At 43.6% G+C, this 27,741-nt stretch overlaps 5 protein-coding genes across 6 annotated transcripts; 3 read left to right on the plus strand and 2 right to left on the minus strand.

The window, feature by feature from the left end:
• Positions 1-1,416: 1,416 nt before the first annotated feature.
• Positions 1,417-11,979, plus strand: LOC108119821 (putative mediator of RNA polymerase II transcription subunit 12). The gene is made up of 4 exons (XM_017233210.3): positions 1,417-1,479; positions 9,119-10,288; positions 10,413-11,424; positions 11,536-11,979. The coding sequence occupies exons 1-4, from the start codon at positions 1,471-1,473 to the stop codon at positions 11,595-11,597; spliced, it is 2,253 nt and encodes a 750-aa protein (XP_017088699.2). The 5' UTR covers positions 1,417-1,470; the 3' UTR covers positions 11,598-11,979.
• A 145-nt stretch (positions 11,980-12,124) lies between these two features.
• pinta (prolonged depolarization afterpotential (PDA) is not apparent) lies at positions 12,125-13,830 on the plus strand. Its single transcript, XM_017233212.3, has 3 exons — positions 12,125-12,808; positions 13,088-13,317; positions 13,373-13,830. The coding sequence occupies exons 1-3, from the start codon at positions 12,416-12,418 to the stop codon at positions 13,569-13,571; spliced, it is 822 nt and encodes a 273-aa protein (XP_017088701.2). The 5' UTR covers positions 12,125-12,415; the 3' UTR covers positions 13,572-13,830.
• Positions 13,827-15,837, minus strand: mats (MOB kinase activator-like 1). Its single transcript, XM_017233213.3, has 3 exons — positions 15,400-15,837; positions 15,012-15,178; positions 13,827-14,953 (listed from the first exon to the last, which is right to left on the minus strand). Exons 1-3 carry the CDS (start codon positions 15,417-15,419, stop codon positions 14,475-14,477), a joined length of 666 nt encoding a protein of 221 aa, XP_017088702.1. The 5' UTR covers positions 15,420-15,837; the 3' UTR covers positions 13,827-14,474.
• An 86-nt stretch (positions 15,838-15,923) lies between these two features.
• Positions 15,924-17,900, plus strand: Nop56 (Nop56 ribonucleoprotein). Its single transcript, XM_017233024.3, has 3 exons — positions 15,924-16,033; positions 16,217-16,619; positions 16,687-17,900. The coding sequence occupies exons 1-3, from the start codon at positions 16,031-16,033 to the stop codon at positions 17,766-17,768; spliced, it is 1,488 nt and encodes a 495-aa protein (XP_017088513.1). The 5' UTR covers positions 15,924-16,030; the 3' UTR covers positions 17,769-17,900.
• A 2,033-nt stretch (positions 17,901-19,933) lies between these two features.
• Positions 19,934-27,664, minus strand: lqfR (clathrin interactor lqfR). Of its 2 annotated transcripts, none has more exons than XM_017233174.3 (6): positions 27,523-27,664; positions 26,015-26,216; positions 25,594-25,954; positions 25,441-25,534; positions 24,634-25,382; positions 19,934-20,884 (listed from the first exon to the last, which is right to left on the minus strand). In XM_017233174.3, exons 1-6 carry the CDS (start codon positions 27,573-27,575, stop codon positions 20,427-20,429), a joined length of 1,917 nt encoding a protein of 638 aa, XP_017088663.2. In that variant the 5' UTR covers positions 27,576-27,664; the 3' UTR covers positions 19,934-20,426. The 2 variants fall into 2 exon arrangements, with proteins under 2 accessions (XP_017088663.2, XP_017088662.2); XM_017233173.3 differs by lacking the exon at positions 19,934-20,884 and adding an exon at positions 21,544-24,358.
• Between the last annotated feature and the right edge of the window lie 77 nt (positions 27,665-27,741).

Below are 27,741 nucleotides of genomic sequence, written 5' to 3' on the forward strand. Positions count from 1 at the left end.
TTGAGATTTAAAAAAAAATATAACTGACTGACTGGGTTTTATATTCCTTATAAATAAAAAATAAAGTTAGTCCTTACTTCCGATTGGTTTATATAACATTAATGTCATTTAACAATAACCATTCATGGCCTGTGTACAGCTCCAATTATATAGTTTAAAATACAGCAAAAAAAATAATAATTGGCATCGGGGACTTTGGAGATGACCGGAAATGAAAAGAAGCAAGCGGAAATCGAATATATTAAACCATGCGTCTTCAGAAATGAGTTAATTTACATGCTGAATTGGCGATAATGCGAGAGAAATTTGCACCACAAAGTGGCCCAAAAATTGCAGAGACCCAGACAGCCACTAGGAAGTTCAAGCCGCAGACTCCAACTTTGATCTGCGGCACGTGTGTGCGTTGGATGTTGGAAGCTGGACGGACGTTCAACTTGGCTGGGGTTTTGGAGCGGAGCTCGGAGCACTCATTAAGCGCGCCGGCTTTGGCTCTGGGCAAGGATTTGGCCGAAAACGAAAACGAAACAAGTTGGCCGATACGGCGGTGAAGATGCCACAGCGTTGATGTTGGGTAATGCCGTAAAACTTGGCCAGCAAAAGAAAAGGAAAGTCTGGCGAAAACACATCAAACGAGACACGCATAAAACACCAATAAAAAAAAATTTATAAATAAAAACGTATATAATTTAATTAACCGGCTGCAGGCTGATTTTAGAGTAGAATTTATGTTGCGTCATAATGGCCACTAAAATGTGCAAAGGGCGCCTCTGAATCGCCAATTGGCCAAGTTCAAGCAGCAAGCCACAATAATGAGTGACGCGCTTTCATTCATTAGCCCGCAAGCCAAGCTGGCCAACGAGTCGGCAACATGCAGAATGCCAGCAACATGTTGCCAGCAACACTTGCAGCATCTTCAGGCCAAAATGCTTTTGTCTTCGGCCAGGAAAAATTCAAAACCACTCGCGCTTCAGACGGTTTCGAGCGTTCAGACGGTTCGGTTGGGTTTTTGATTTTTTGGTTCAGTTGTTGTGCGCCAGCAACTTCCCAAAAAAAAAAACTACAAAAAGTACAGAAAAAAACTAAAAAAAAAGTTTAAAAAGACAACGAAGAAAAATCAAACAATCTCTGAGCCGCGAAAATTAGCTTTGTTTCATCGATCCCGGCCGGTGTGAACTGTTCGCTAATTCGAAAATAACGATTCGAAATTTGGCAATTAATCGAAAATAAAGTGCAACGAGCCGACAGCCTGCGGCGGATGAGCTGTAAACAAATCAAATGTCGATAATCCAAATACAATAAAGGAAACGTTAGCAGTTAATTCGCATTTGATTAGTTTCTGTCCCTATTATCGAATATTACAATTTGATTGCGGGCATCATCTAGAGGAGATTCCAAGGAGTCGTGTAGTGAAACAGTTTGGATTACAGCGCTATATAATCGGATATTTCCCAATAAAGAAACGCTGTCGAAATGTTTGGTGTGAGTTTTGAATATTCAATATTTTTTTTACTTCACTTTTTTTTTTCTTTCATAAACCTTCAAAAATTTTGTTAATTAGGACTATTTTTTACTAACATTTTTCTTAAAAACGAATAAAGTTCTTAAAAAACAAATCTTAAATATTTAACACCAATCAATTTCCAATTAAATGTCCTAATCGCATAGAATTACTAAAAGATCACGTTTTGCAAATTTTTCCTTGAACTACCATATAGTATAATATAGTACGATAAAACCCCCAAAAAATCCCCTCATACTCTCTTTTTTAAAAATTTTTTTGCTCCAACCCGAATAGAAATTTCACTAATTTAATTAACTCAATTAGTAAAACACAAGTCAATATTGTCGAAACACGCCCATTTTTGGCACTTTGAAAGAAACCTCAGAGTGTGGGAGTCTAGGCGAACTGACAGCAGCGATCGATCGGATAGCCCAATCATTAATATATGCATGGGATTGTTTGGTTTTTCGGCAAGACCAAATTATTGAAAGTCATTTGCCAAGTCATTTGTGTAATGGCTTTTTAATGCCATTTAATGGATCCGTCTCAGAGCTGGACACAGCCGGGGAGCTCCAATAAAACAATTTAATTAGCGACATCTGAGACGCAGTTAATTTGAAGACTGAATGACTGAATGTCAGCTACCGATCGAGTTGTTTTACGAGCGTTAATCACTCATAGTCAAAACGACCAGAAAGCCATCATTAAATTCCTCTGCTGATTAAGACCCAATACCGATAAAAAGGCACTGTGACTCTGAGACCTTAAAATGGCCATAAATGCGACCGGATGTTGATCAAAATAAGACATCTAATCGCAGGTGGTCGTTTGACTTGAATTAGATTGGTCAATAGAGAACGAGGAGGGAGGTACAAGGATTTATGTGTCTTGTGGCCCGTATGTTGACCCAGCATCGAAGTCCACACCCCAAGCATATCCGATTTCAGGTTGCGCAATCGACAGTTTATGGCCAAATTCAAATTGCCAGCCCGGGCGACCTGTTCCAGCCAGACAAAGTTGAGAGTTGGCTCCAGCCTTTGGACCTGAGCGGCGAGTTTTTGGCATCCAGCCAGCGCAGGCAGAGTCCCAGCCCAGGCAGCAAGTCATCTGTGAAGAAGCAAGATGTGTGTAGATGTCTGCCGCTGTTGACATGCAATAAAATTTCACTTTTCACCGTTGCATAATTGCAGTTTGACAATGCTTAAAATTGATTATGCTGCACTCGCACTTTTTTCGCTTTTCTGTTTGCGTTGGCAAAAAAAAATTATATATCCAAACAAAAAGCATCTTCCTTGCCGATTTCTCCAACCCAAAATTAGCCATCGGGTCATAAATCATCTACACAGTGAGTGTCAAGGGATGTGTTTTTGTTCGATTTGGTCAGAAAATTAAGCGATTAAGGATTAGATGAAAGTGCAGGGAAAAAGTTAAAACATCTCTTTATTTTATCATCAAAAGAAAGTTAAGGTGTCTAATCAAATAAACTACTATTTTATTGTAATAGTAAGACAACACATCAACTACATAATACAACAAATTGTAAAGCGCTACTATATCTCCACATCATTATCATTTCCTTAAACATTTTTTCCTTCAATGGGCCATATAATCTCTGTGTGAGTTTCAAGTATCTGAGCCATTTCAATTAATGTTTTCAAGTGCCCCGGGGTTCCGATTTTCACAGTCATTGATCAGGGAATGGTATTTGATTTACTTATCGGAACTGTTGACCCGGCGCTATTGTATCCCGCCGAACCCGTAGAAAAGTAAAAGTGCCACACACTCACTCACGATCAGCGGCGCTTCATTCACAAGATATTCAATTCATGGATCCAACAAGAAATAAATAACTAGACGCCCGCACACTGAGCTGCGAACTCATATATCGTGCCGGGAGATCTGTATCTGTATCTGATTCCAGGGTCTGCACGAAATTGTGCAATTGTCAAAAACTAACAATTTACAATTTACCATATGATAGATGGGCCACTCGGAATAGGAGAAACCCATCTGCACTTGTGCGCATAAATCAGCAGCCACCTGAGATATACATAGATATATATATATATATACATATATATGTGTGTATATAATATATATATATTTATATCAGATATCATTTATAAATGCTGAGAAGCGTAAGCAGCAAGTGCAATGATGGCTTTTAGGGGGAGTTTAGTGTCGAGTTCGTTGCCTAAGTCTTTTGTTTTGTAAACTACCTTCACGCCGAAAGGTCAACAGCAGCCTCCGATGGCAATTGTACGCTGAGTAGTAACTGGCACACGACGCTGCACACACAATGTAAGCGATTTACATAATAATATGTAACTATATGGACACTCCACAGTCCACAAAACCCAAAAACAACAAACAAAACAAAGCCTCCGTCCAGGCGCTGAGCATAAAAAAACATTTACCACTTCCACTGGGCACTGCCACCAGCCGATGATCTCTTCTCCGGCTCCATCTCCATCTTTATCATCCGGGGTCTTCCTCAAAAAAGACCTCAAAAGACCAGGGGCCCGGGCATCGATAAAAGTGAAACCGAAATTGCCGAGTACACGGCGCAATGATGCCATTGACATTGCATTTTTGTTTCAACGCGCCATTAGATGTAAAGAGCAAAACAAAAAGCAAAGAAAAAATATAAAAAAAAAATGGAAAAAGCAGCAGATTTCCCTCCAGCCCCTCCCATCTCGACTATACATATATAAATTCGAACTCCCGAGACCCAAAACACAAACAATGGGCAGACATTACGCGAACGCGCCTGCAAAAAGCCCGCAAACAGACATTATCTTAGGATGGAAAAACCTTACAGATACAGTAGGGTGTCTTTAGGTGTGTGTCTGTATCTCGGAAATTTATTGTAATATGCGCACATTGGTAATTTTGTCTTATTTTTATTATGAAATGTGCTGTGTGGCTAAATAAAAGCCGGGGAGATGGCAAAACGCGTTGGTCAATCAAATGAAGATACGGATTTTCACTCAGTTGCTAATGTTGGCGAGAGTTTGTTTGGCGTGGCAAAAAACAAATACAAAAAAAAACAAAGTAAAAATATCTAAAATTATTATGGAAACCTGTTGTAAAAGACAGCATAATATTATTATTACCAGACAGGCTGGCAAATTGAATTTGATGCCTCAACTTGAACTTGCTCATCTGCTTATCGAGCCGATCAATAAACTTGACCTCTGGCCAATCAGCCAGAGATAACCTGTGTCTCTGGGCCTTGTTATATTATATTATATGAATGCCATCGGATCTGCCGCAGCTTCGAGGGCTTACACGCAACCAAACCCAATTAAATGCACATCAATATGCAAATAACAGTCAGCAAAATGGGCCCTAATCGAAATGTAAACAGCAATGAATCCAAAAATATCCCCTGCCATATCGCATATCGCACACATATATCGCGATATCACGTTATTGGTCAATATCTGAGGGTCCAATCAATGCCAATCAAAAGCCCGCTTCCATGTCAAAACAGTCTCGGACCGATCGGCGGAGATTAGGTTAATATATCGCGCCGAAACAATGCCAGGCCCGATTTTTGAGCAGGGCGCGTCAGCCTCGACTCGATTCGAGTGTGAAATTATGTTAATTCCCGGGGACTTGCTATTTAGCCATCCACTTTCTGGTATCTGGTATCTGGCATCGAGCTGGAAAGGTGGCTTCCATAGAGCTAAGATGCCCACACACGCAATTACAGTCGTTTTTTATGGGCCTGTGGACAACAAAGCTTGGTAGCCACAAAGGCAGTTAAAAGCCCATAAAATACTGTAACAAATTTATTGAGCAAGAGAAAACAAGGGGATTGTTATTGAGACGACATAAAAAGTAGATGATCGATTAGGGCATGTCCTCTAGTTTGAAATTTGATGACTGTTTTCAGATATTATGATTTTAAAGAACTTTAGATCAAACCCACCAAGAAAACTATTTTCCCGACATCTTAAATTGCCATATCTTCGATCTATTTTGGTAACAAACACTCCATTGTTTATAAACCATAATTTGGTTATGAATGTAAGCCAATTTGTTTTTTATATTAATAGCTAATTTGGAACAGCATTGTTAACTGTCACAAGAGATATTAATCCCTTTAAGATATCGTTTGTTTGGGCGTGAACTTGACTTGCTCGTAAAATAACTGAGAAAATATTGCATTATTATTTTTATTGCATTTTATGACATTTCTCAGCCTAGTCAGGATTACAACATAACTGTGACACACATAAATATTAATGCTGGCCCACATTGAGCATAAACGGTAATTTGCACCAGCTCGCCAATTGGTGGACTGGTTGGTCTTTCGATTGGACATCGGCGGAGATTGCGTTATGCGAGAAGATGTACAACTTTCAACCAGGTTTTCGGGGCTTATCATTTGGCCACTGCCGGGCTGCTTAATAATGCGTGGCGGCTGGTAGATGCCACTGGTGGTGGGCAACCACCACCCTGATTGCATCAGGCTTGTCTGATGCAATCCAATCCTCCAGCGAGTGCGGCTAAATGCAAAATGCGGAATGCATCTGCAGAATGCGAAATATCCGAGGTGAAGCCGAGCTCAGCAGGCGTGAAATTAATCACAAAGCCAGGGGAGAGGCATACGAATATGATGTACCATTTTTTTTATTATTGTTTTTCTTATTTTTTATTGTTGTCGAGTGGAACTGGGTTACCCAGTCTTGGCGTCGAAAGTGAAGTCTTTCGGTTTGGTCAGCTCCGCGGCTTATGCAATTGCTGCGTTATTTGCTTATGATGCGGAGGGGAAAGACAAAAAGAAAACATTTTCTACCCACACACACTTTACACACAAGAAATCCAGCAATCAATGAATAATATAGACAGCTCTGGGCCATTAACCATTGGGCTATTGCTAATTTATTGGCGTTGTCCGATTGTTGTTAAATCACTTTTACACTTTGCGGCTTTTGGGGCCTCAAGCTATTTTGCGGAACTCTGCGGCCAGCGAAAATAATTATGGATAATTAAAGGAATTTTATTGAGCTGCCTTATGGCGTTTTACGCGCTTGTTAATTTCATACGTTTACAATATGAATATCTTCGTCCAATTAAAACGGAAATTGGCAGCTTCGGAAGGGATTATTATGATGAAGCGGGCTGTGAACTAGTATATTAAATAGAGAAATTTTAAACATTTTGATAGCTTTTATTTTTAGCCTTCAGTTTACTTAAAGACTTTCCCATCCACTCAACAAATAGTGATAATATTCAAGAAATATCAAAGGGAGTTTTCCTCCACGGTTTGCAACAAATATTTACAATTAAACACTTCCGTATATTGCGGATTGTATTTTCGTGTTTCCAAGTGCCAAACATTGCAGGGAAATAACCCGAAATGAAATAAATAGAAATGGGAATGGGAATGCCTACATGCGATTGAGCCAACATGCTCGGGTAGCCTTTTAATATGACTATGCCAGAGATATCCAACTACCTTGGCCTGACCATTACAATTTATGATGATTGCTATTTTTTCTCTTCACTGTTCCCTACCGGCTCCCCAACCTGGCCTCTTCACGAAATCAAAGCCGGCAAACTTGATTAGCTTAGCGCCAACTTGATGGCTTCCATACCGCGATTGATGCAAATGATCAGCAAAGTAGACAGGGCTATTGGTTTTGTGAGCTTTTGCTTCGCGAAAAATACAAACAAGTTGGAAAAGAAATGACTGCCAACTGGAATTATTTCCCATCGAAAAGGGTGGCGTGGCTCCTAATGCTTTGCCCTTTAGCAGAACTTGAACTCTGGCCTTGGCTGGGGCGGAAGAGGACTGCCAGTTAAATTGTAAAAAATAATGGTGATTTTCCCGCCAGTCTTTTTAACTCAAAAAGCATAAAAAGTCGCGTCATGTTCGATTTTATAATGACGAACATCAAAGGAAAGACCTGCTGTGGATGTTTAAAGGCAAACAAGTAGAAAGTTTTGGGGCGAAAATCTGAAGTCAAAGGTGTTGAGCAGAGTTGAAAGATTTAATCAATGCGAAAGATTGATGAACCATAGGCGGTTCAATTGAATAAAGGTTTCTATAAATCACTGGAAAAAAATTCATGAAAAGTCTATTTCTTTCGATACACAAAAACATTCAGGTTTTTTTGCTGTGCAATGGAAATATTTATGCAACATTGGCGATGCAAATCGCTGGAATCCTGGCTGCGAATCAAATGGGCTTTTCATTTCATCTGTTGCTGCTGAGCTGATTAAATAATTTCTGATACAGCCGGCCAGAAACGACTTCCCCACGATTGTACAAATTTGGCCAAAAACGAGAAACAATGCAAAGTGCCAAGTGGCAACAACGTGACTGGCACAAAAACCAAAGAAAATCCTGGGCACCCACAATGAGCGCCCAAAACCGAAACGAAACCAAATCAAAGCGGGAAACTCACGTAGTCCGAACTCTGTGCTTTAGCGACAGGTGGTCAGATGGCTTGGCTCCCAACCCCTCCAACCAGCCAACCCTCAGCCAGCATCCAAGGCTCGTTTGGGGCAACAATTAGCCTAAACTTTCGGCAACGGCCAAACAAGCGTTGCAAGGCAATTTGCAAAAAGTCTCGGCAAGCTAGAGCCACCAAACCACCAGAAATCAATCGTCAAGCTGTTGAAAATGGGAAATTGTGCAAAAGGGGCCCGAACACAGTCCATGGATTCATTCCCCTGGAAAAGTCAAGAAAACCCGAATGCCCCGATGCCATCTGAGTGGGCAGTCTGACCAGCAAAAAACCAAAAAAACTACACATAATGCGTTATGATTTTCCGTTGGTGCATATGCCGGAAAGATTACCACGCCGCGATTGGTAGGCTTGATTTGGAAAACGAAGGGGTCAGAGAGTGTTCATGCATTTTCCAGCAGATTGCACAAGTCGGCTCAAAACTGGGCTTGGTCTCTAGGAAATTCCAAAAAAATAACCAGAAACTTCAAAGCGATAATTGGGCCTGATAATTGAGAAATGCATGAGACAGATAGCAAGTGACAGGTTAATAAGAAAATTATGATTAGTCTGGAGTCTGGGTAAGATTTTCGATGGGTGCTTTTTAAAAAAAGATATATCATAAAATAAAATTTTCTATTTCCCCTTTTTTCTCCCATACTTTGTTTTTAAAAACTCTTCAAGTACGCACATTTTGTATACTAGGTTGAACATAGGTCTTAGGAAATATATAAATCATTCAGCTCTAATTGTTTATTATTACAAAAATAACTTACAAAGGTCAAATTTACGAAGCGTTCGTGAGTTTGCTTTTTACAAAACATTTTAAAGAGCTCAGCATGCTCTAAACGCCAATTAAAATCGTTAAAAATCCCCAAAAACTTTTAAAAATTCCACCTTTAAATAACACTAAAGCCCACGTCGACCAAGGCAATGGCTTGTGAAATAGTGAAGATGTCACAGACAATTAGCCAAACCGATTCAGCCCAAGGTGTCGCCAACAAACCGAGCATCAATGATCGTTAAACGAAATGAGCCATGAAACTAAGACCCCCAAAACGTGACGTTTTGAACTTATTAAGTTATTAACTTTTAAGTTCATCCATTAATATTTCCTCTTTCTTTGTTTTCTCTTCCCAAATAATAAAAACAGAGACATCTAAACGGCCTGCCCTGGGTATTGCTGGCCCTTCTACTGCTAGCGGCTTTGAGGCTTCATGTTACCAATGCTGCGGAGGAGGCGGAGGATACTGCAGCTGACAACGGCAGTACGGAGAGCAACGAGATCATACCAAGGGAGGCCATACAGAAGCTGGACTATTCGGTGCGACAGGCGCTACTCCGGGCCATTGATAAATTGGAGCAGGAGGAGGCGGCCGCTGGGGTGACAGAAAGTGGCGAGCAGAGTCCCAGCAGCAGTGGATCCAGGGCTCTCCTGCGCACGGAGACCAGCACTCTGCCATCGCATCGTGAAAAGGACGAGATTCTGGAGGAGAGCACCAACGGCGCCGAGCCGGAGGCAGTGGTGCCCACAGTTCAGTTTTATACGGCCACCTTCGATGAGAGGAATGCCCAGGAGCAGTTGCTTTCCTCCTTCATCGATCGCTCAAAGCTTTGGAAGAAGACCACGCTCCGGAAGCAGAACTCCCCCACGGCCACTTCTCCCCTAGAACCAAAGTCCGCAGAGGCAGATGGTCCGGAAAATCGCCAACTGACCAGGAGTGTGGATAGCGCGAGTTCCGGATCCGTGAGCAGCAATGAGATCTCTCACGACAGTGGCAGCCATGAAATCAAGTTCGAGATCAGCAATTTAAGGAAGCCGACCACCACAACAACGACTACCAGCACTACAACAACGACGCCAAGACCCCGCACCACCAGGCGTCGCACAACCACAACAACCACCACGACAACGACAATCACTCCGCGGCCCACGCACAACGAGGACGGAGAGAACATCGAGCTGGTGGACAAGCAGGATATCCGCATCCAGGAAGCACCGCTAGTGACCGCATTCACTGTGGATCTGGATGAGCGGGGTACGGCCCAAAAGTTCCGCCCCCTGCTCGCGGGCAATCAGCGCAGCAGCTTCGCTCCACAGCAATTGCAACAGACACATCAGCCACTCCAGCAACATGTCGGACCCACCATTACCAAACTGAATGTGTTGGAGTCTGAGCCGCCGGCCACACCACTGCCCACACAGTTTCCACCCACCAGCAGCACTACCACCACCACCCAGATTACCACCAGTACTGCAGCCAACAATGGTTTCTCCACCACGCCCGCCTTCTTGGCCAGCACTACAAATAATTTTGTTAAGGTAAGCTGAAAAATAGGAAAAGGAAAATTAAGACTTAAAGATTAAAGGCCATATTTCTAATAGCCCTAATTTGTTTTTAATTGTTTCAAGACCCAAGTCTTAAATTTTATTTATTTTTTGGTAGCAGGAGCCCAGAAGCAATATTCAGGAAGCCCCTAATGTGAACAATTATCTTATTGAACGGCAGCGGGCTTTGGAGCAGCAGATATACCAACTGAAGATACAGGCTCAAGAGCAACAGGCTCTGATCCTGCGCCAGTTGAAGCTTCTGGAGGAACAAAGCCAGAATCGTTACCAAGCCACGCCCATTGCACAACCTAGTACATTGCAACCACAGCAGCAACTGCAACAGCCACAGCAGCAACAGCAAACCCCTCCGGTCCAGCAGCAACACGGTTCGCTGGAGGCCATTCAGACGGCACTGCAACCGCCCTCAGTGGGTTACTCCATAAGACCTTCGGTGGAATTTATACCCAGCACACATACCAAAACTGTTATTTATCCCACATATCCAATTGAGCAGCAATTGCCACTGCGCGATGCCGTTTCGGGTCATAAATTCGCCCTGCAAAACAGCAACAACAATGCCAACAGCAACAACAACTATCAGAAACTGCAAGCACCAACGAATGCTGTTCAACAAATTTTCCAAAACCTGCAGCAATCGCTGCAGAAATCGAATGAAAACTTGCAGGTCCAGCCCTCGAATCAGTTCAACTTTTCACCCGCCGAGGCGTCTCAGCTTCAGGCCCTGCCCCAGCACAATTACAAGCAATTTCAACAGCAGCCCCTCCAGCAGCAACATCAGTTGCTGGTGCCCAACTATGTCAGCAATGCGATCTTCCAGCAACAACAACAGCACAGAGGACGCCAGTTCCGTCAGGAAACGGGAGTGGGAAACTTTGGACTCAACAACAACGTAGAGATCCAGCCCAGCAACTCCTTTGCCACCACAATTGTCAGCCAGCAGCCGAGTTCGAATCCCACTTTGGATAACCAGAACTTTTACAGGCAACACTTGACGCCGCAGCTCAGCAACCAGTTGCAGCAGAACGCCCAGCAATATCTGCAGCAGCAGCAGCAACAGCAGCAATTGTTGCAGCAACAGGCGAAATCTGGAGGTGAAGTCAGTCCAGGTAATGCAAACTATAAAAATAGACATTCGAGCCATTCGAGTGGCAACCAACTTAGTCAATTTAGCAGCTTAAGAAATCTTGACGAATTGAAAGTAATCAGTAAAGTTCTAGCTCTCAACCACGGGATCCCGCAGTTCGCCTCACAAAACCTGCACTTCAACGGGGCCTTTTGAGCACTTGCACCACCACCACAAGCACCATCACCACCAGCAAACCCCACACAACAGTAAAATCTAAAAAAAGATGCACCACCCAACACCCTCCGTTTCCGTTTCCGGTCCTGCTCCTGAGTCCCTACCCTGGTATAGTTATTCGAAAATCTACGCAGTTGAGTTAAGTTTTACGTACAACATCTTTGTAAATATTCATTTTATTTTAAAATATAAGACTAAAATCTAAGAAAAGTATAGAAAAAAACGGAAGAGTGCAGCTCGAGCGACCCGAAAAACGATGGAGGAGGATAAGGATTTTATGGTGAACCACTTGGCTGAAAAAGTGTTGAAATGTAATAATTATTTATTTTCTTTGTGAATAAAGCTTATATTAAAGTAAAAATCCCCTTTTGTTTTTTTACGGCGCGAAACCAAATATATTTTTTACTCCATTTAGGATATACAATATCGTATAATTTAACAGTGATCTTACAGAATGTTAACACTCTTCCATCTCTAATGTTGTTGACGTCTATCGTTATCGATCTGCGCAAATACAAAGTAAAAGCCCCCAAAACAATCCCCCGATGTAAACAAATGGCACAATTGCACAAATCAACCGCGATAATCCTATTTTCGCAAACGCAGCAATTAAGCTTGCAATGGATAAGGAAACATATATTTTTAGAATTGACAAAGCAGAGTGCTGACCAAACGATTTTGATGGAAAAGCTTGGAAAGCTTTTGTACCCTTTGATAGCGACGCATGTGTAGCAATCCATTTTTGTTAATAAACAATAGTTTAGTACTGGTGCAACCGCCGTACTAACCCCAGCGACATGTGGTCCCGCAGCAGCAGCTCCCGGCGTCAAGTAGCGACCTACGAAGATGATCCCGAGAAGGTTCTGCAGCAGGTCCAGGAGCTAAGCGACTGGCTCTCGGCCAATCCCCAGGTCAACGGGTGCAACTCTTACGAAAACCTGCATTTTTTTCTGCGAACTTCTAAATTCGATGTGGAACGAACCAAGAAAAAGTTGAAAACATTCTACCAAATGAGGGCTGAGCGCACCGAGTGGTTTGACAATCGGGATCCAAAGCTTCCAGAGATCCAGGAGTTGCTTGATCTAGGCGTATTCCTTCCAATTGGACCGGATGCGGAACAAAGGATGGTGGTGGTGATCCGAACTGCGGCTCATGATCCTAAGAAGCACTCTCAAAACAACGTATTTAAGGTGAGTCATGTTTACGTGCCCAACTCTACCTTTTGTTTTATAAAAAAATAAGAAACCAACGCCAGTTTGTTTATATACTATAAAAGTGAGGATAAAGTTCGTATTCTGTATTATATGCAGATACATACAACCAAACATACATACATATGTAGATGCCATTGAGTTTTTTAAACATATTACTCATACGCACTGTGAAACTTTTAGCGAAAAATTGTCTGTTTATATGTGATATATTTGCTCCTAATATATATATTTTTTTTCAAAAATTCTATCTCACAGACAAGTAAAATGATATTGGACCTCCTGTTAAAACTCGAGCCGGAGGTATGTGCCCGAGGCATGGTGGCCATACTAGATATGCAGGGTGTTCAGCTAGGTCATGCCCTGCAATTAAATCCAAAGCTTATCAAGCGATCGGTGGAGAGCTGGACAGCGTACCCCTGTCAGCCGAAGCTCCTGGAGTTCACAAACGCTCCAAGGCATGTCAACATATTCTTGAATACCTTCAGGTGGGCTTACTTTAAAACTAAATTTATTTAAATTTAAATTTATTTCTAATTTCAGAATTTTTATGACTCCCAAGATTCGATCTCGCTTGTTTGTTCGCCGCGAGGGAACCTCTGTGAACTGTGATCTACTCCCCAAGGATTTGGGTGGCCAGGGACCGAGCTATGAGGAGCTTGCACTCAAATGGAAACAGCTGTTGGAGGAGAATGCCGATTTTTATGTGGAGCAAGACAAATACAAAAGCAAGCTCAAGTGATTGGGGTTAGTGTGGCGACAGTGATAAGACGACGATTAGCCTAGAGATTACTTGGGCAAAAAATGCGCAAATACTCACTAAGCGCATATCGGTTGTCATGTCATAAGGAAGCAAACTACAGCAATTCCATAATACCCCAATAATCCATAGTTTTACAATTTATTCGTCACAATCAAGGTTAAATAACCTAGTTAATCTAACCCATTTTTTTTTTTTGTTTTGTTTTCGTTTTGAAATAAAGAGTGTCAATGCACGATAATTCATAATATTCTCTTTATTAGTATAAAACGTATCAAAAATGTTTATCAAGTCTACAATTATTATCAGTTATTGGGTGCTGTCGACGATCATCGCCGCCTCACATTTCTGGGGGTTTGCATTACAAAATCATTTCGTTTATTTCGCTGCACGACGCCGAGCTAAATAGCGATAGTTTAATAGTAATAAATACATACATACATACACAGAAAGAAAAACGATAAACAAGGAAAACACGCATAGTTTGTGAACGTAATAATGATTCTTGCAAGCGGGGTATGTGTGTTAGTATTAGAAGGCGTGCTGAGGCTGCTGTTCAGTTTTCTCTTTTACAAATATGTATATAAATATGATTTATATTTCTTAAATTTACGTTTTTCACATATAAAAATATAGTTGTTCCTCTTGGATCAGCATTTAGCCCGCTATATAGTTTTTCTTCTGTTTTGTTTCTGTTTTTAGTGGGGGGAACACGTGAAGCACTGAACGAAACTTAAAAGCTATAAACGATAAACGAGGAAGGGGAAGGGCGGTAACTAACTAAAGTCTGCCGAAGCGCTCCCATCACAAGTCCAACTGCATGCCAACGCCTCCCGAATCACTACCACAACCGCCACCTCCAGAGTCCACCAGCTGCAGTGATTCCTATATCTGCCTCTCATCCTTTGCCGTCAGCTTATCGATGAGTTCCTGCAGAGGGGCCAGCTCGCGGCGCTCGATCAAGTTAAACTCCTGCACGAAGAAGATAAAATGCTTAAAGGACGTATTGAGGTGGGCCTCTTCGCCCAGCGTCACCACTTCTGAGAAGTGTTGGTGGTAGATATGCGCGTAGACGCGGAAAAGACGCTTCAGTATGGTCTTGGCGGAGGAGAGAAAGTTCTTTGGGAACGGGACACCGATCTTTGAAGGGAACAAAGTCTCATCGTCCAGCTGGTCTTGCACCCAGGTCATCAGGTAGTCAATATACTTGGGGGCACTACACTTGATGGGCTTCTTCACTGTCAGGCCATCCGCCCAGTGGTATTCGTACTTGGGGCCCGCCGACATAATGCCACAGCTTTCCTCCGTGCAGAACTCTGTTATGGTTCCGTACAGCATGTTGATCTGATTGAAGAAGTCCACAGCTAAAAAAGCATTTAATAAGATTTCCAGATCCAATAGTAATAGGTATGGTTTACTTACTGTTGACAGCCACCCACTCGTTGAGATCCTCGCCATCGGGCAGGGCTACTGCATTGCGAAGATTGCCTGAGCCTAGAGTGGCGGCTGCATGCTTCATGAGATCATATTGGTGTGTGCCCTCGGGTATATTCTTTTTTGGCTTAAAGGTCTTGCTGGAACGCGAGCCGCTAGAGAGAAAGAAACGAATTAGTCTTGGCCCCAACAACCCCATTTTGTAAACGAAGTTGGGGAAGTAACCCCACCTCCGACAGGGCAATTTATAGGGAACAAAGCATCGGAGGAGGGGAGTATTCGAAGCTTTCTTTGTCCTCTGAAGAGTTGCTACTCTTTTTTTGTGGTGTTTTTGCATTGAATGGTTTTTTTTTTTGCTTTTCAATAAAGAACTTACAACAAAAAGTCCATGGCCATGCAGTTCTCCTTCGCCTTTCACCTGCTCCAAATCAAATTTCGCAGTGGAAGCTTTAGCTGAAAATTTTTCGGCGAGTACCTCACCGCTTTTCCGGGTGTCTCGGGTGTTCCTCCTCCAATAGTCACACAATTAACTTCCAATCCGAAGCAACAATGAAATTATAAAAAAAAAAAATTGCTGGAAAGGAATTTTTGCAGCAGGTTTTTAAACGAAATGGGGGACGTATAAGAATCCGATGTTTGTTGCGGTTTCGGTGACACGCTGCTACACTAACTCAACAGCTGATAAGCTCGCCTCCAGATAATGAGCAATGCAACGACGGATTTTAGTTGTTTATAAACGCAAAAATTGTTATAAATAAAAATAAAATTGCTTTCACGCAGACTCTTTCTTTCCTTCTCTGTCTTTTATCAACGTGGCCAGCCTGCATAAAATGTATCAATAGCTAAACAGGTCTTGTATCGGTATTTTGTGGAAGGGCTGCGGTATTTTCCCGTTTTCAGGTTTTGGTCACTCTAAGAGGTTTAGCACGTGGAAAAACAACGGCAGCACCGCATTTTGTGGATAAATATATATTTACTAATAAAATCGGTGCACTTTCGGCATAAATATGGTAAATATAAATGCTAAATAAATGCTCTTTATGTTATACTATATGGAAATTGTAAAAATGGAGTGTTTGTGGTGCAGAAACTAACCTAAACTGATATCAGAAAAAAGGGCCTCCAAAACATGTGCTTGCCACCACACCAAAATGATTGTTGCCCATAACTTATGTGATTTTGCCCTTCCACAGTCGAACCTCTATGTGCTCTACGAGCATGCAGCGGGATTCTCGCTCTTCTCCGTCAAAGAGTTCGAGGAGGTGTCCATGTTCCTGCCCCAAGTAGAGTCCTCCGTCACGGACATTGCCAAGTTCAACTCGATAGTGAAGCTGGCTGGATTTGCTCCCTTCAAGACCGCCATTGCCGCCCTAGAAAATATCAATGCCATCTCTGAGGGTATTGTGCCACAGGATCTGCTTACTTTCCTGGATGATTTCTTCGCCAAGCTAAAAAAGAAGAAGTGCACCCTTGGCATTGCTGATGCCAAGCTGGGAGCAGCAATCACTGAGGCCATTGGAGTACAGTGCAGTCACTTTGGTGTAGTTCCTGAAATTCTGCGAGGTGTACGCTTCCACTTTTCCAAGTTGGTCAAAGGTAGGTTGAACTGCAGTTCCAAAATAGATACCATTTCCTAATCTTTTATGGAATTCTTTCTTCTTAGGATTCACCGACCAATCTGCTGGCGTTGCTCAGTTGGGTCTGGGCCATAGCTACTCGCGTGCCAAGGTCAAGTTCAACGTCCATCGTTCCGACAACATGATTATTCAGTCTATTGCTCTGCTGGATCAGCTCGACAAAGACGTCAACACCTTTTCCATGCGCATACGCGAGTGGTACTCTTACCACTTCCCAGAACTGGTCAAAATCGTGCCCGATAACTACATGTTTGCTAAGACGGCCAAGTTCATTAAGGACCGCAAGAACCTCACCCAGGATCAGCTCGATGAGCTTGAAAAGATCGTTATGGATTCGGCCAAGGCACAAGCCATTATAGATGCGGCTAAGATGTCAATGGGAATGGATATTTCCATCGTGGATCTGATGAACATCGAGCTTTTTGCTGAGCGCGTTGTCAAGCTATCCGAGTACCGAAAGAAGTTGTCCACCTATCTGCACAACAAAATGAACTTGGTGGCGCCCAATCTGCAGTCTTTGATAGGCGACCAAGTTGGTGCCCGCCTCATCTCGCATGCCGGCAGTTTGACCAACTTGGCCAAGTACCCTGCATCCACGGTACAGATTTTGGGTGCCGAAAAGGCTCTTTTCCGTGCCCTGAAGACCCGCTCCAACACTCCCAAATATGGTTTGATCTACCACTCTTCCTTTATTGGCCGTGCCGGAATCAAAAACAAGGGACGCATTTCCCGTTTCCTGGCCAACAAGTGCTCCATTGCTTCTCGTATCGATTGCTTCCTCGAGCAGCCGACTAGCGTGTTCGGTGAGACGCTAAAACAGCAAGTGGAAGATCGCCTTAAGTTCTACGAGTCCGGTGATGTGCCGCGCAAGAATATCGAGGTCATGAAGGAGGCCATCGAGGCAGTTGGCCAGGAAGCTGCCGCTGCTGCTCAGTCTGAGAAGAAGAAAAAGAAGAAGAAGCGCGGTGCGGAAGAAGAGACCGAAACCAATGGAGCCAGCAATGGAAACGGAACGGCAGAGGCTGAAAACGGCAACGGAAACGCCGATGGAGAGCCAAAGAAGAAGAAGAAAAAGAAGAACAAAAATAAGGAAGCCGTCGAAGCGTAATTGTCGCCTGCATTCAGCGTAGTTTTAAGTTCACAATTTCGTTTTACTTTCCTAATTTGTACTTTTACCCTTTTCCAAATGGACCCAACTTTATATTCAATAAACCGTGTAGGGTATTTGTCCCGAAATATATTTGTGTTTGTTATTTGTTATTCAGAGGGTTTAAGAAACAGAAATTACCGGGCTTTTAGAACGATCTTTATCCGGAAGGTTCTTGGACCATATCTGCCGGTCAGGCTATCCAATGGCAAGTTCCTGAATAAAACGGAAGCGTTGAGGCTTGTGGCAAATATCAAAAATTTTTAGACACCTTTTAGTCAATATTTCAGCCAATTCGTATCGGATTTGGAAGAGGAATCCCTTTTATAAATCAGGGATCCTAGTAGCTTCGACCTGGACCGAAATATTGTAGAAGTTGGAAAATAAAATTTTGGGTCGATTTTTTGCCAAAATCATGATGTTACCCCTTTGAAAAATTTCGAAAATTGGGTCAGATTTTCGTCGGCCAGGTTTTGATTGAAAATGATAGTTTTCGAAGATCTAAGATCGGGAATATTTGACATTCGGCGATCGCATTATTATTGACAAAAATATAGCATTTTCCCTGAAAAAGATCCATGGACACCATGTTGACCAAGTTAAGACCATTGGGTGGCTAAAATGCGAGATTTTGAGACACCTTTTAGTCAATATTTCAGCCAATTCGTATCGGATTTCGAAAAGAAGTACCATTTACAAATCAGGGATCCTAGTAGCTTCGACCTGGACCAAAATATTGTAGATGTTGGGAAATAAAATTTTGGGTCGATTTTTGGCCAAAATCATGATGTTACCCCTTTGAAAAATTTCGAAAATTGGCTCAGATTTTCGTTGGCCAGGTTTTAATTGAAAATGATAGTTTTCGAAGATCTAAGATCGGGAATATTTGACATTCAGCGATCGCATTATTATTGACAAAAATATAGCATTTTCCCTGAAAAAGATCCATGGACACCGTGTTGACCAAGTTAAGACCATTGGGTGCCTAAAATGCGACATTTTGAGACACCTTTTAGTCAATATTTCAGCCAATTCGTATCGGATTTCGAAAAGCACTACCATTTACAAATCAGGGATCCTAGTAGCTTCGATCTGGACCGAAATATTGTAGAAGTTGAAAAATAAAATTTCGGATCGATTTTTGGCCAAAATCACGATGTTACCCCTTTGAAAAATTTCGAAAATTGGCTCAGATTTGCGTCGACAGGTTTCGATTGAAAATTATAGTTCTCGAAGATCTAAAATCGGGAATATATGACATTCGTCGATCGCATTATTGACAAAAATATAGCATTTTCCCTGAAAAAGATCCATGGACACCATGTTGACCAAGTTAAGACCCTTGGGTGGCTAAAATGCGAGATTTTGAGACACCTTTAGTCAATATTTCAGCCAATTCGTATCGGATTTCGAAAAGCACTACCATTTACAAATCAGGGATCCTAGTAGCTTCGATCTGGACCGAAATATTGTAGAAGTTGAAAAATAAAATTTCGGGTCGATTTTTGGCCAAAATCACGATGTTACCCCTTTGAAAAATTTCGAAAATTGGCTCAGATTTGCGTCGACAGGTTTCGATTGAAAATTATAGTTCTCGAAGATCTAAAATCGGGAATATATGACATTCGTCGATCGCATTATTATTGACAAAAATATAGCATTTTCCCTGAAAAAGATCCATGGACACCATGTTGACCAAGTTAAGACCATTGGGTGGCTAAAATGCGACATTTTGAGACACCTTTAAGTCAATATTTCAGACAATTCGGATCGGATTTCGAAAAGCACTACCATTTACAAATCAGGGATCCTAGTAGCTTCGACCTGGACCAAAATATTGTAGAAGTTGGAAAATAAAATTTTGGGTCGATTTTTGCCCAAAATCACGATGTTACCCCTTTGAAAAATTTCGAAAATTGGCTCAGATTTGCGGCGGCCAGGTTTCGATTGAAAATTATAGTTCTCGAAGATCTAAAATCGGGAATATATGACATTCCCCGATCGCATTATTATTGACAAAAATATTGCATTTTCCCTGAAAAAGATCCATGGACACCATGCTAACCAAGTTAGGATTATTAGGTTTTAGCCATGATTTTATAAATTTAAAATGGATATTATCGGAATTATTGATTTCAATTCTTTTATATTTCATATTTTTCACATACAATTTTTATATACAGACACATCGTAACGTTAACTATTGCTAAAATTGTTTGATTTCATTATTTGTAGTATTTTAACAATTTCAATGATGGATCGCTCAGCTGTCCGTCCGCGCGTTGTGCTAACATATATCCGTTCAGTACAACCATTATTCATTTACTCAGTATTGCGTTCGCTTGACTCAGCCGACGATGGCATCCAAGCTTCGAGTGGACAATCAGGACGGATGTGGAGTTCATGCGTGGGTGGTGGGATCCAAGAAACGGGGAGAACGGAGCCTTTTAACAATAAATTTAGCAACAAATTGCACGCTTCGCAAACTTTATACAGCAAAGGAGGGGTAGGTATACGTAAATAATAGTAGAACGATAGTTCAGCGATCGTGGAAATGTGAATGCGTGAGTGGAAATATCGGAAAGTAGATCGGAGTTGGGTTAATTAAGCTAAACAATATCATTGAAACAAATCGAATGCCGACGAGCCGTTGTTGTTATTGCTATGGTTCTGCTGCTGAGGTTGCTGCTGAAATGCTCCAAAGTTAGCAAATGCTGCCTGGTTTTGTGGAATGTTCTGCTGGGCCCCGAACACATTCGGACTAGTCATCGGGGAGAGTCCTGGGAATCCGCCAGTGGTCTGCACATTCAGAGGGTTCTTCGCCGGACTCTGGGTCTTCAAGGCATTCATCGATGGCGCTGGGCCGCCTGATTTGCCCGACTTGCTCACCAGCAGGTTGTCCAGATCGATGTTTAGATTCCCAGCCTTGAGGTTGCCCGACCAGGTGGCCCCCACATTGGTCGGTTGGACACTCGACGCAGTGGTGGCTGCTCCATTTGTGGTGTTATTATTGTTATTGTTACTGGTGACAGACATTGGCTGGAGCAGATTGTTGCTGATAGGTGGCAGCATATTGTCTGGAAAAGAAAAAGAGTAGAATTTCGTTACAAAGAGGCTATAACCTTATATATGCTTTAAAATAGAAGCTGGATGTTTAGTAGAGTGTCTGGATAATGATTGAAATTGCACTACTAGTTGGTGGTTAGTGTTCTCTACTCGGAAGCGATGTTGATCAACTCAGGCGGAGCAAATGAAGTTGTCGGGTGCAATTAGCTTTTAAACAAATAAGATCAAATATGCATCTATTGCGGTGGCTGTTTCTATTGAATGGCTAGGGTTTTGTTTGTTTACCTAATGGGTCCGCGGCTGCGGCGGCGGCACAATGCCCGGAATATTGAGAAATGCTTTTCAATTAAGTACATATTTATATATTTATATTCGAGAAATGGAATTAGATCCGATGTGTGTGTGGTTGCAATACAAATATGCAGTAGGAGAAAAACAAATGAACAGAAGAAAGAAGTTTAAATAAAATAAATCCGTATATACCTGCAATACAATGCTTTGCTTTGGCGGGCTTTAAATACATAAATTGTAATTTCATGAAATATATAAGCTATTCCAAACAATATTTTATATTATGGTATGGTAAGTACAAGGACACTGTGTCTTAAAGGAGTATGTGTATGTATATTAACGTGGGTGAAGTATTTCTAAATGAAAATATATTTTACACATCTTCTGTTCACAGATAGGCCCACCCTATATGGTTATTATCTAAGTCTAGGCAGCTTGCTCCATGGCAGCTGTATCGAATAGCTTGTAGCAGGTATCTAGGATACTTTGGGCCAGATCTCGACACTCCTCGGATGTTTCGCCGCCCATCAAGGGCGATCTTATGAAATCCTCCAACCAACGCTGCAGCTCATTGAGAGACTCTGCAAAATGGTGGCCCAACACATGGGCGGGAGTGGTGACCAGAGCAATCCCAATCAGCTGGAGCGTGGCAGCCCGGACGCGAGCCTCTGCGTTGAATCTCACGAAGGCGCACAGGTCGAAGATCTCACGGGTCATTGTCGGCAGCAGGGGACAGTTTTGAGAAGCCATGACCACCACGGAAAGAGTGTGCAGTAGGTTCACCAGCAACTGGGTATCGATGTCGTGGGCTATGTTCTCGTACTTGACGAACAGCATTTGCCTGGTACGCTGCCCCCTAACCAGGCTGAAGAAAAAGGTACCGGCCACTGGATGGAAAGGGTTGGCCCGTTCCAGCCGCTCAGTGGACGTGGGTTTGTTAAAGTATCTCTTGGTCTTGGCCTTCAAACGCTCGCGGATGATTCGCTGGGCAGCCGCCAGACGAGCTGCCGGATTCTCCTCTCCCTGTAGGCGATCAAACTTGCGCGGTTGCTTGGCTGCCGGGGGGATAATGTCTAGGGAGTCCATTGACATTTGCTCTTGTTCCTGCTTCTCATTGCCGGACGACAATTCTTTGGCCGAGGCAGCGAGCACTTGCAGGATGAGGATGCGCACGTCGGCTGCGTAGCAGGAGTTGTCCGTGTGGAACTGACGACACAGGTACTCGGCACAAGGCCCGGGATGCGAGACACAAATGGCCACACAACACTGGAACCGGGTGTCTTCAAAGTTCTCGTAATAGAACTGCATATCAAGGGTGAGGAACAGCTGCAGCAAGTCCAGCGCCAACTGCGTGTCATGCCTGGCCAGCTGGCCGCGAATTAGTTTCTCCGCCGTGCTCAAGGCCCCTTCGAAGACCTGATAGTTCTCGACCTTGGTGCGCAGCAGATGCAGTAGGTCGAGTAGAAACTTGGGACGCTGTTCCAAAGTGGTGCTTATGTCGTTGCTCATGCTGTAGGGCTTCAGATCATCGTCATCTTCATCTAATGGCTCATCATCATCCGAATCCAGCTCCATTTTGAGATTGTCTTTCTTGGAAACATCTGGTTTCTTGACAACTGCAATAATAGTGTTCTGTTTCTTCTCCTCCGAGCCGCCCATAAACTCCTGCAAGTCCAACTGCAAGAGATGAGAGTTCCTTTTACTGGGCTTTTCGTCCAATTCGGCGATACTAGGGCACTCGAACTGGGCCAAGTCGTCAAACTCTTCGAAGATGTGCCAATCAGCTGTATCCTTCAACGTTGTGTAATCAAACCGCAAACGATCTTCCTCTTTCGTTTCCGGACTAGCCATAAAGTTAAACAAAAGTTCCACAGTTTTCATGCCCACATATCGCTGCAGTGCATCAGGGGACTGCAGGTGGTGACTGAGGCCATCGTGCAGCTGGCGTTTGCTGTCCAGGCCGATGTCTAGGCCGCGACAAAGGCATTTGCCTGCAAGGACCAGGAACTTGGATATGGCCAAGTGCTCCTGGGTGCTCAGTTTCTGAAGAGAGATGCGTTTGGACCAGATTCCCAGCAGTTGATTGAACAGCACCTCCACCTGTGTTGGAGAAGTGGCATTCAGATACGTTGCTAGGGTTTTCAACTGTTTATTTTCCACAGGCGTGCGCTGAAGAGGTATCTTTTGAAGCAAGCAGTGTTTCCAATGCGGGCCCTCTAATGCTCCAGGTCCGAGAAGAAGGTAAAGGTTTAGACTCGCCGAGAGAGCCGACTGTGCTACTTTTACACAGGCAGCCGGGTCAAGATCGTTTAGGATCCTCTGAACCAATTTTCTCCCACTGGGGACGATCGCGTAGTCCTTTAGGACCTTCAGAAAGCCCTCCAAGGTTGGACCGTCGTAAAATAGATTGACGATTTGAGACAATAGCCAGGCATAAGGAGCCAAATCAAAGTACTCCTCTGCATTCTCGCACTGAACCATGAAGTGAAAGGACTTAAGCCACTGGCGAAGTAGTAGCTGCTTGTAGGGAACAGGCGAAAATATGCCTGGAAGATTGCGGCCGAGACGATTGGCCACATGGGAGGGCAGTCCAATGAGCAATTGTAGAAATCCCTTCACCTGGGCATCCAGTTCGTCCAACTTCCTCTCCGGAATGATTTTAATGGTTCTGGAATAGCGTTTCATCAAAGATCCTCGCTGGCGGGAGATGTGCAGCAACGATATGGGAACCAAACACTCATCCTGCAACATTCTTTCCAGAAAACCGCTTATTGTAGCTGGCAGTTGATCTAATTTTTTCATGAGCGTCTCAAAGGACGCCAAAATGAAACCAAAGCTGTGATCCAGTTTGAACAAGTTGAGTACTTCCAAGTCCCGCGTGGCATCTGGCCAATCCTGGCTGAAAAGATCCATCAGTTGGTTGAGCAGATCCGCAAACTCTTCGTTTGCCAGCGCAGTCCAATCGTATTTCTGCCTATCCAAGCCGAGCAACTGCTCCGGGGTGGAAAAGCCGGGCAAAGCATTCAATTCCTGTAGCTGCCGCAAAATACCAGCCACCTGGGCAGCTGCTGAGGCACTCTGCACCCGCTCCAACTCCCGCAACTTCGTCTGGGCATTGGCGAAAGCTTGTCGCACCGATTCCGGGGGCGGTGGTAGAGGTTCATCCACGAATGACACCTGCTCCTCGACTCCAGCTGGGGGAGAGAACGAGAAGAGAACGAGTGCATCCGATTGGAATATGTTGCCGTTTATGTGTGGTAGGTAGGGTGTAATTAGTCTGGGTGTGTTTCTGTGTGTGGACAAAGGGAGCTCGAGGTAGAGATTAGTGGCTCTAGTCAAGCTCGGGAGGCGCGCCTGCATGCAGCGATTCCTAAATACAGCCGAACTCTAAATTCTAGATACTCTAACCTAAGCCTAATCCTATAACCTAAGTCTATGCATTACGACACAATTGCAAACGGCAACTCACCCATTGGCATGCTTTGGTGAATGGACAGATCGCCCAGGCCCGCCAGGAGATCTGTGGCCGTGGTGGCCCCCGGCGACGTCGCGCCCGTTGAGGGAGCAGCATTGAACAAGTCGAAGGAATCGTTGGCCGGCGTGGCCGTCGTTAGAAGATTTGCATCTAGTCCCGAGCTCGACCCTGTGGTTCCCTGGAATGCTGTAAAGTCGGCAAACTCGTCGTTGCTGGCTGGGATTAGGCCCGTTGAAGGTGGTTCGGCAGTCGGTCCTCCGAACGCCGAGGCAAAGTCGCCAAAGTCTTGCTGACCAGCGTCCCCCCCACGCGGGTTAAAGTCGTCTTCGTCATCAGTGACTGGGCCGGGGTTCAGTGTCTTCTCCGATTGCTTTTGCGGCGTGGGCGAGCAGGTCTTGAACAGATCATCCAGTAGATCGTTACTATTGCTTTGCGTATTGTTGTTGGCCTTAGAGGCAGAGGCTGGTGAGCCGGCGCCCATCAGGTCTACGCTGGTGGGTGTGTCGCGGTGTGTGGGCGAGTGGATTCCGGCCGCTCCGCCTGGTGCGGGTTTCCCGAAGTTAGCCGCCGCTCCAAGATCAATCTTCTTCTGCGATGGAGCCTGCTTAGAGGTAGCCGGTGTTGGCTGTTTGGACACCGGCGAGCTGACAGCCTTTGAACGGATGTTCATGTTAAGACTCGAGGGCTTAGCTTCGGTGGCCACATCGGCGGGACTCGCTCGGTCATTGTAGCGATAATTACGTCTATAAAAGAAATGAATAAGAGACTATAGACTAAGTGGAATATTGTTTGTTTACTTACCTTGGACTGGGTGAGTCGCTGTCGGATCCTTCGCGCTCGCCATCGTAGTGAGTATCATCATCTTCATACCGATCCGCGTTGCTCTTGTCAGAATCTGTGGTTATGAAACCAAAAATGGTCTAGCTTTTCCAATAATTGTTATCTTTTACTTACACCAATTGTCTCCGCGACTGGAGCGATAGTCGCCATCGTTGTAGCCACCACCTCCACTGCCGCCACCACCACTGTAGCCGCTGTAGCCACTGCCTCGCATACCCATCGCATCGCTGCTCATGCCGATGTACTTGTCCTTGTTCTTCTTCGCCTTCTTGCGCTCCTCGCGCAGTCGATCATCATCCTGAATGAAGTCTATAAGCTCTCGTACCTTATGCCTAACATTAATACCCTGATCCTTGCCGCCCTCGTCGGTAAACGTGTAGTTCTCCAGCGAGCGCAGATCGTAGATGTGCTCCCGCGAGGATGTCACCACTCGCTCAGAGCCGTTGCGCACCAAATAGTTCAGCAGAAGCAGGCTCTATAATTGTACAATTTTAAGAGTTAGAAGAGGGTACGAGGTGCTACTGAAGGAACATACCTTGTAGGTGCGACGCCAATTGGTTTTATTGTCCTGCAGCATGCGCTTCCACAGCATGGACATCACCTCCGGGAAAGTTTCGTAGGAGAAGGTGGCGTAGGCAAGCTCTTGCATCAGAGGGCCCGTGGGGCCCCAAGGATCATCGTTGGTGGCCTCCCGCACTTTACCCTCCGTCTCCGTGTAGTTCATCACGACATTGGTGCTGTAAGGATTGAATAATTGGAGGTAGATTGTTAGTAAGTTGAAGAAGTCTCGCAAAAAAAACGTTAAAGCCAAATTAGCATCTCATAAAATATTACACTTTAGATTTTCGTAACCTAGAAGGTTAGACCTGGTTAGGCATTACATTTACTCATTGGATCGACTGCCTTTTAAAGCTGCTTTCAAGACATGTCGGCTGCTAATCAGAAATCGTAAATATCTTAAAATATACGATCTGCGACAATACAGCTTTACATTGTTTAGTCAAAGATAAATAAAAGTAAGTACCCTGACGTTGATAGGCATTCGAAACGTGATGAAATGGCGATGGCAAGAGCTCATTGTACCAACAGGGCCAGTTTCCGTTATCATTCACTGATAAGCCCCAGGAAAGAGTCTGTCCCCATTATATGAGCTTGACTTTTATCCGATTAGCCGTAAAGAGAGTGAGTACTACCCTACTAGGTGCAGCCGTAGGAAAGTAGAGCCCCGTTGGGTGGCCAAATATGGGGTGGCCGGCCCCTCCCACCCCGGGCAGGCAGTAATTAATAATTCGATGGTCGAACAGAAACATCAATTTCGCTGGAAAGTCAGGCGAGCGGACTGACTGGAAGTGTTAACACAGGTGGAATATTTTGTTATATTTGGGCAGCGGAAGCAAACAAATTGTTTTCTTGATAAAGCCTCACGCACACGTCCATAGCTATGTACACGTTCGGGGAAATGAACAGCATTTCTTGTGTATAATTATATATTTATTATTTTGCTTTAAGTTTTGAGATAAAAGTTTTTCCTTGTTCGTCAAAAAATAAGCTAAGATAAGCCATAAATTATTAAAAATAAAATGCGGAAATTCTCAAATAAGTTGTTTTACAGAATGAGCATATTTTCTCATTAAATTCAAACTTTATTACAACTCAATTTTTTTTTCCAAGTTTATAATTCATTTGTAAATAATTAAAAGTTGATTTACTAATATTTCTCCCTCAGGTGTATACACAGGCAGGTATCGGAATGTGTGTGTGTGTGCGAGAGCCCGTTCGGAATTACGAACAACCTTGAAAGCAGCAACAAAAGCGACCATAATCTAGCTCCCAAATGCATCGCATCCAAGCTAATGCCCCTCCTCCTTGAACAATCAAGGATTTACCCAGATTTTAGCACTTATATGTTATTTTAAGGGGGCGGGGCCAACGCTTTGGGGCGTGGGAGTCGCCACATTCTCTTCCATTCTTCCCCAAGAAGAGGTTGTACACACATTTGCTATCTGTGGCCCCATTATCATTTCATTACTGGTCATAACTTACACTTTGTCCGCCAATTCGCGCACTTTCCACATGCTTATGAATTTATCAACCATTTTCGGGGCAATTGAAAGCTAAGGAATTTTTCACACAATCTCGTCAAAGACCGTAGTAGCTGGAATATCCAACTCGAACTCGTTTTTGCTTGGCGTGCTGTTTTTGCTCGTCTGCTGCCGTTTTGTTACACTTTTGCATGGAAATTGCGCACTTTGTTTAACCGTC

Source organism: Drosophila bipectinata, chromosome 3R (genome assembly GCF_030179905.1).
Source record: "Drosophila bipectinata strain 14024-0381.07 chromosome 3R, DbipHiC1v2, whole genome shotgun sequence".
Lineage (NCBI taxonomy): Eukaryota > Metazoa > Arthropoda > Insecta > Diptera > Drosophilidae > Drosophila > Drosophila bipectinata.

What these genes read in the sequence shown, in the direction of transcription:
- LOC108119821 (XM_017233210.3), top strand. An exon ending in CTACAAATAATTTTGTTAAG is followed by an intron (nt 10,289 to 10,412) that starts GTAAGCTGAAAA and finishes ATTTTTTGGTAG; the next exon opens with CAGGAGCCCAGAAGCAATAT. An exon ending in TGGAGGTGAAGTCAGTCCAG is followed by an intron (nt 11,425 to 11,535) that starts GTAATGCAAACT and finishes GTAAAGTTCTAG; the next exon opens with CTCTCAACCACGGGATCCCG.
- pinta (XM_017233212.3), top strand. Translation starts at nt 12,416, where the DNA reads ATGTGGTCCCGCAGCAGCAGCTCCCGGCGTCAAGTAGCGACCTACGAA. An exon ending in CTCAAAACAACGTATTTAAG is followed by an intron (nt 12,809 to 13,087) that starts GTGAGTCATGTT and finishes TCTATCTCACAG; the next exon opens with ACAAGTAAAATGATATTGGA. An exon ending in ATATTCTTGAATACCTTCAG is followed by an intron (nt 13,318 to 13,372) that starts GTGGGCTTACTT and finishes TTCTAATTTCAG; the next exon opens with AATTTTTATGACTCCCAAGA.
- mats (XM_017233213.3), bottom strand. Translation starts at nt 15,419, where the DNA reads ATGGCCATGGACTTTTTGTT. An exon ending in ATGGCCATGGACTTTTTGTT is followed by an intron (nt 15,179 to 15,399) that starts GTAAGTTCTTTA and finishes CTTTCTCTCTAG; the next exon opens with CGGCTCGCGTTCCAGCAAGA. An exon ending in CGAGTGGGTGGCTGTCAACA is followed by an intron (nt 14,954 to 15,011) that starts GTAAGTAAACCA and finishes ATGCTTTTTTAG; the next exon opens with CTGTGGACTTCTTCAATCAG.
- Nop56 (XM_017233024.3), top strand. An exon ending in CTTTTCCAAGTTGGTCAAAG is followed by an intron (nt 16,620 to 16,686) that starts GTAGGTTGAACT and finishes CTTTCTTCTTAG; the next exon opens with GATTCACCGACCAATCTGCT.
- lqfR (XM_017233173.3), bottom strand. Translation starts at nt 27,575, where the DNA reads ATGGTTGATAAATTCATAAGCATGTGGAAAGTGCGCGAATTGGCGGAC. An exon ending in CGCGAATTGGCGGACAAAGT is followed by an intron (nt 26,217 to 27,522) that starts GTAAGTTATGAC and finishes CAATCCTTACAG; the next exon opens with CACCAATGTCGTGATGAACT. An exon ending in ATTGGCGTCGCACCTACAAG is followed by an intron (nt 25,955 to 26,014) that starts GTATGTTCCTTC and finishes GTACAATTATAG; the next exon opens with AGCCTGCTTCTGCTGAACTA.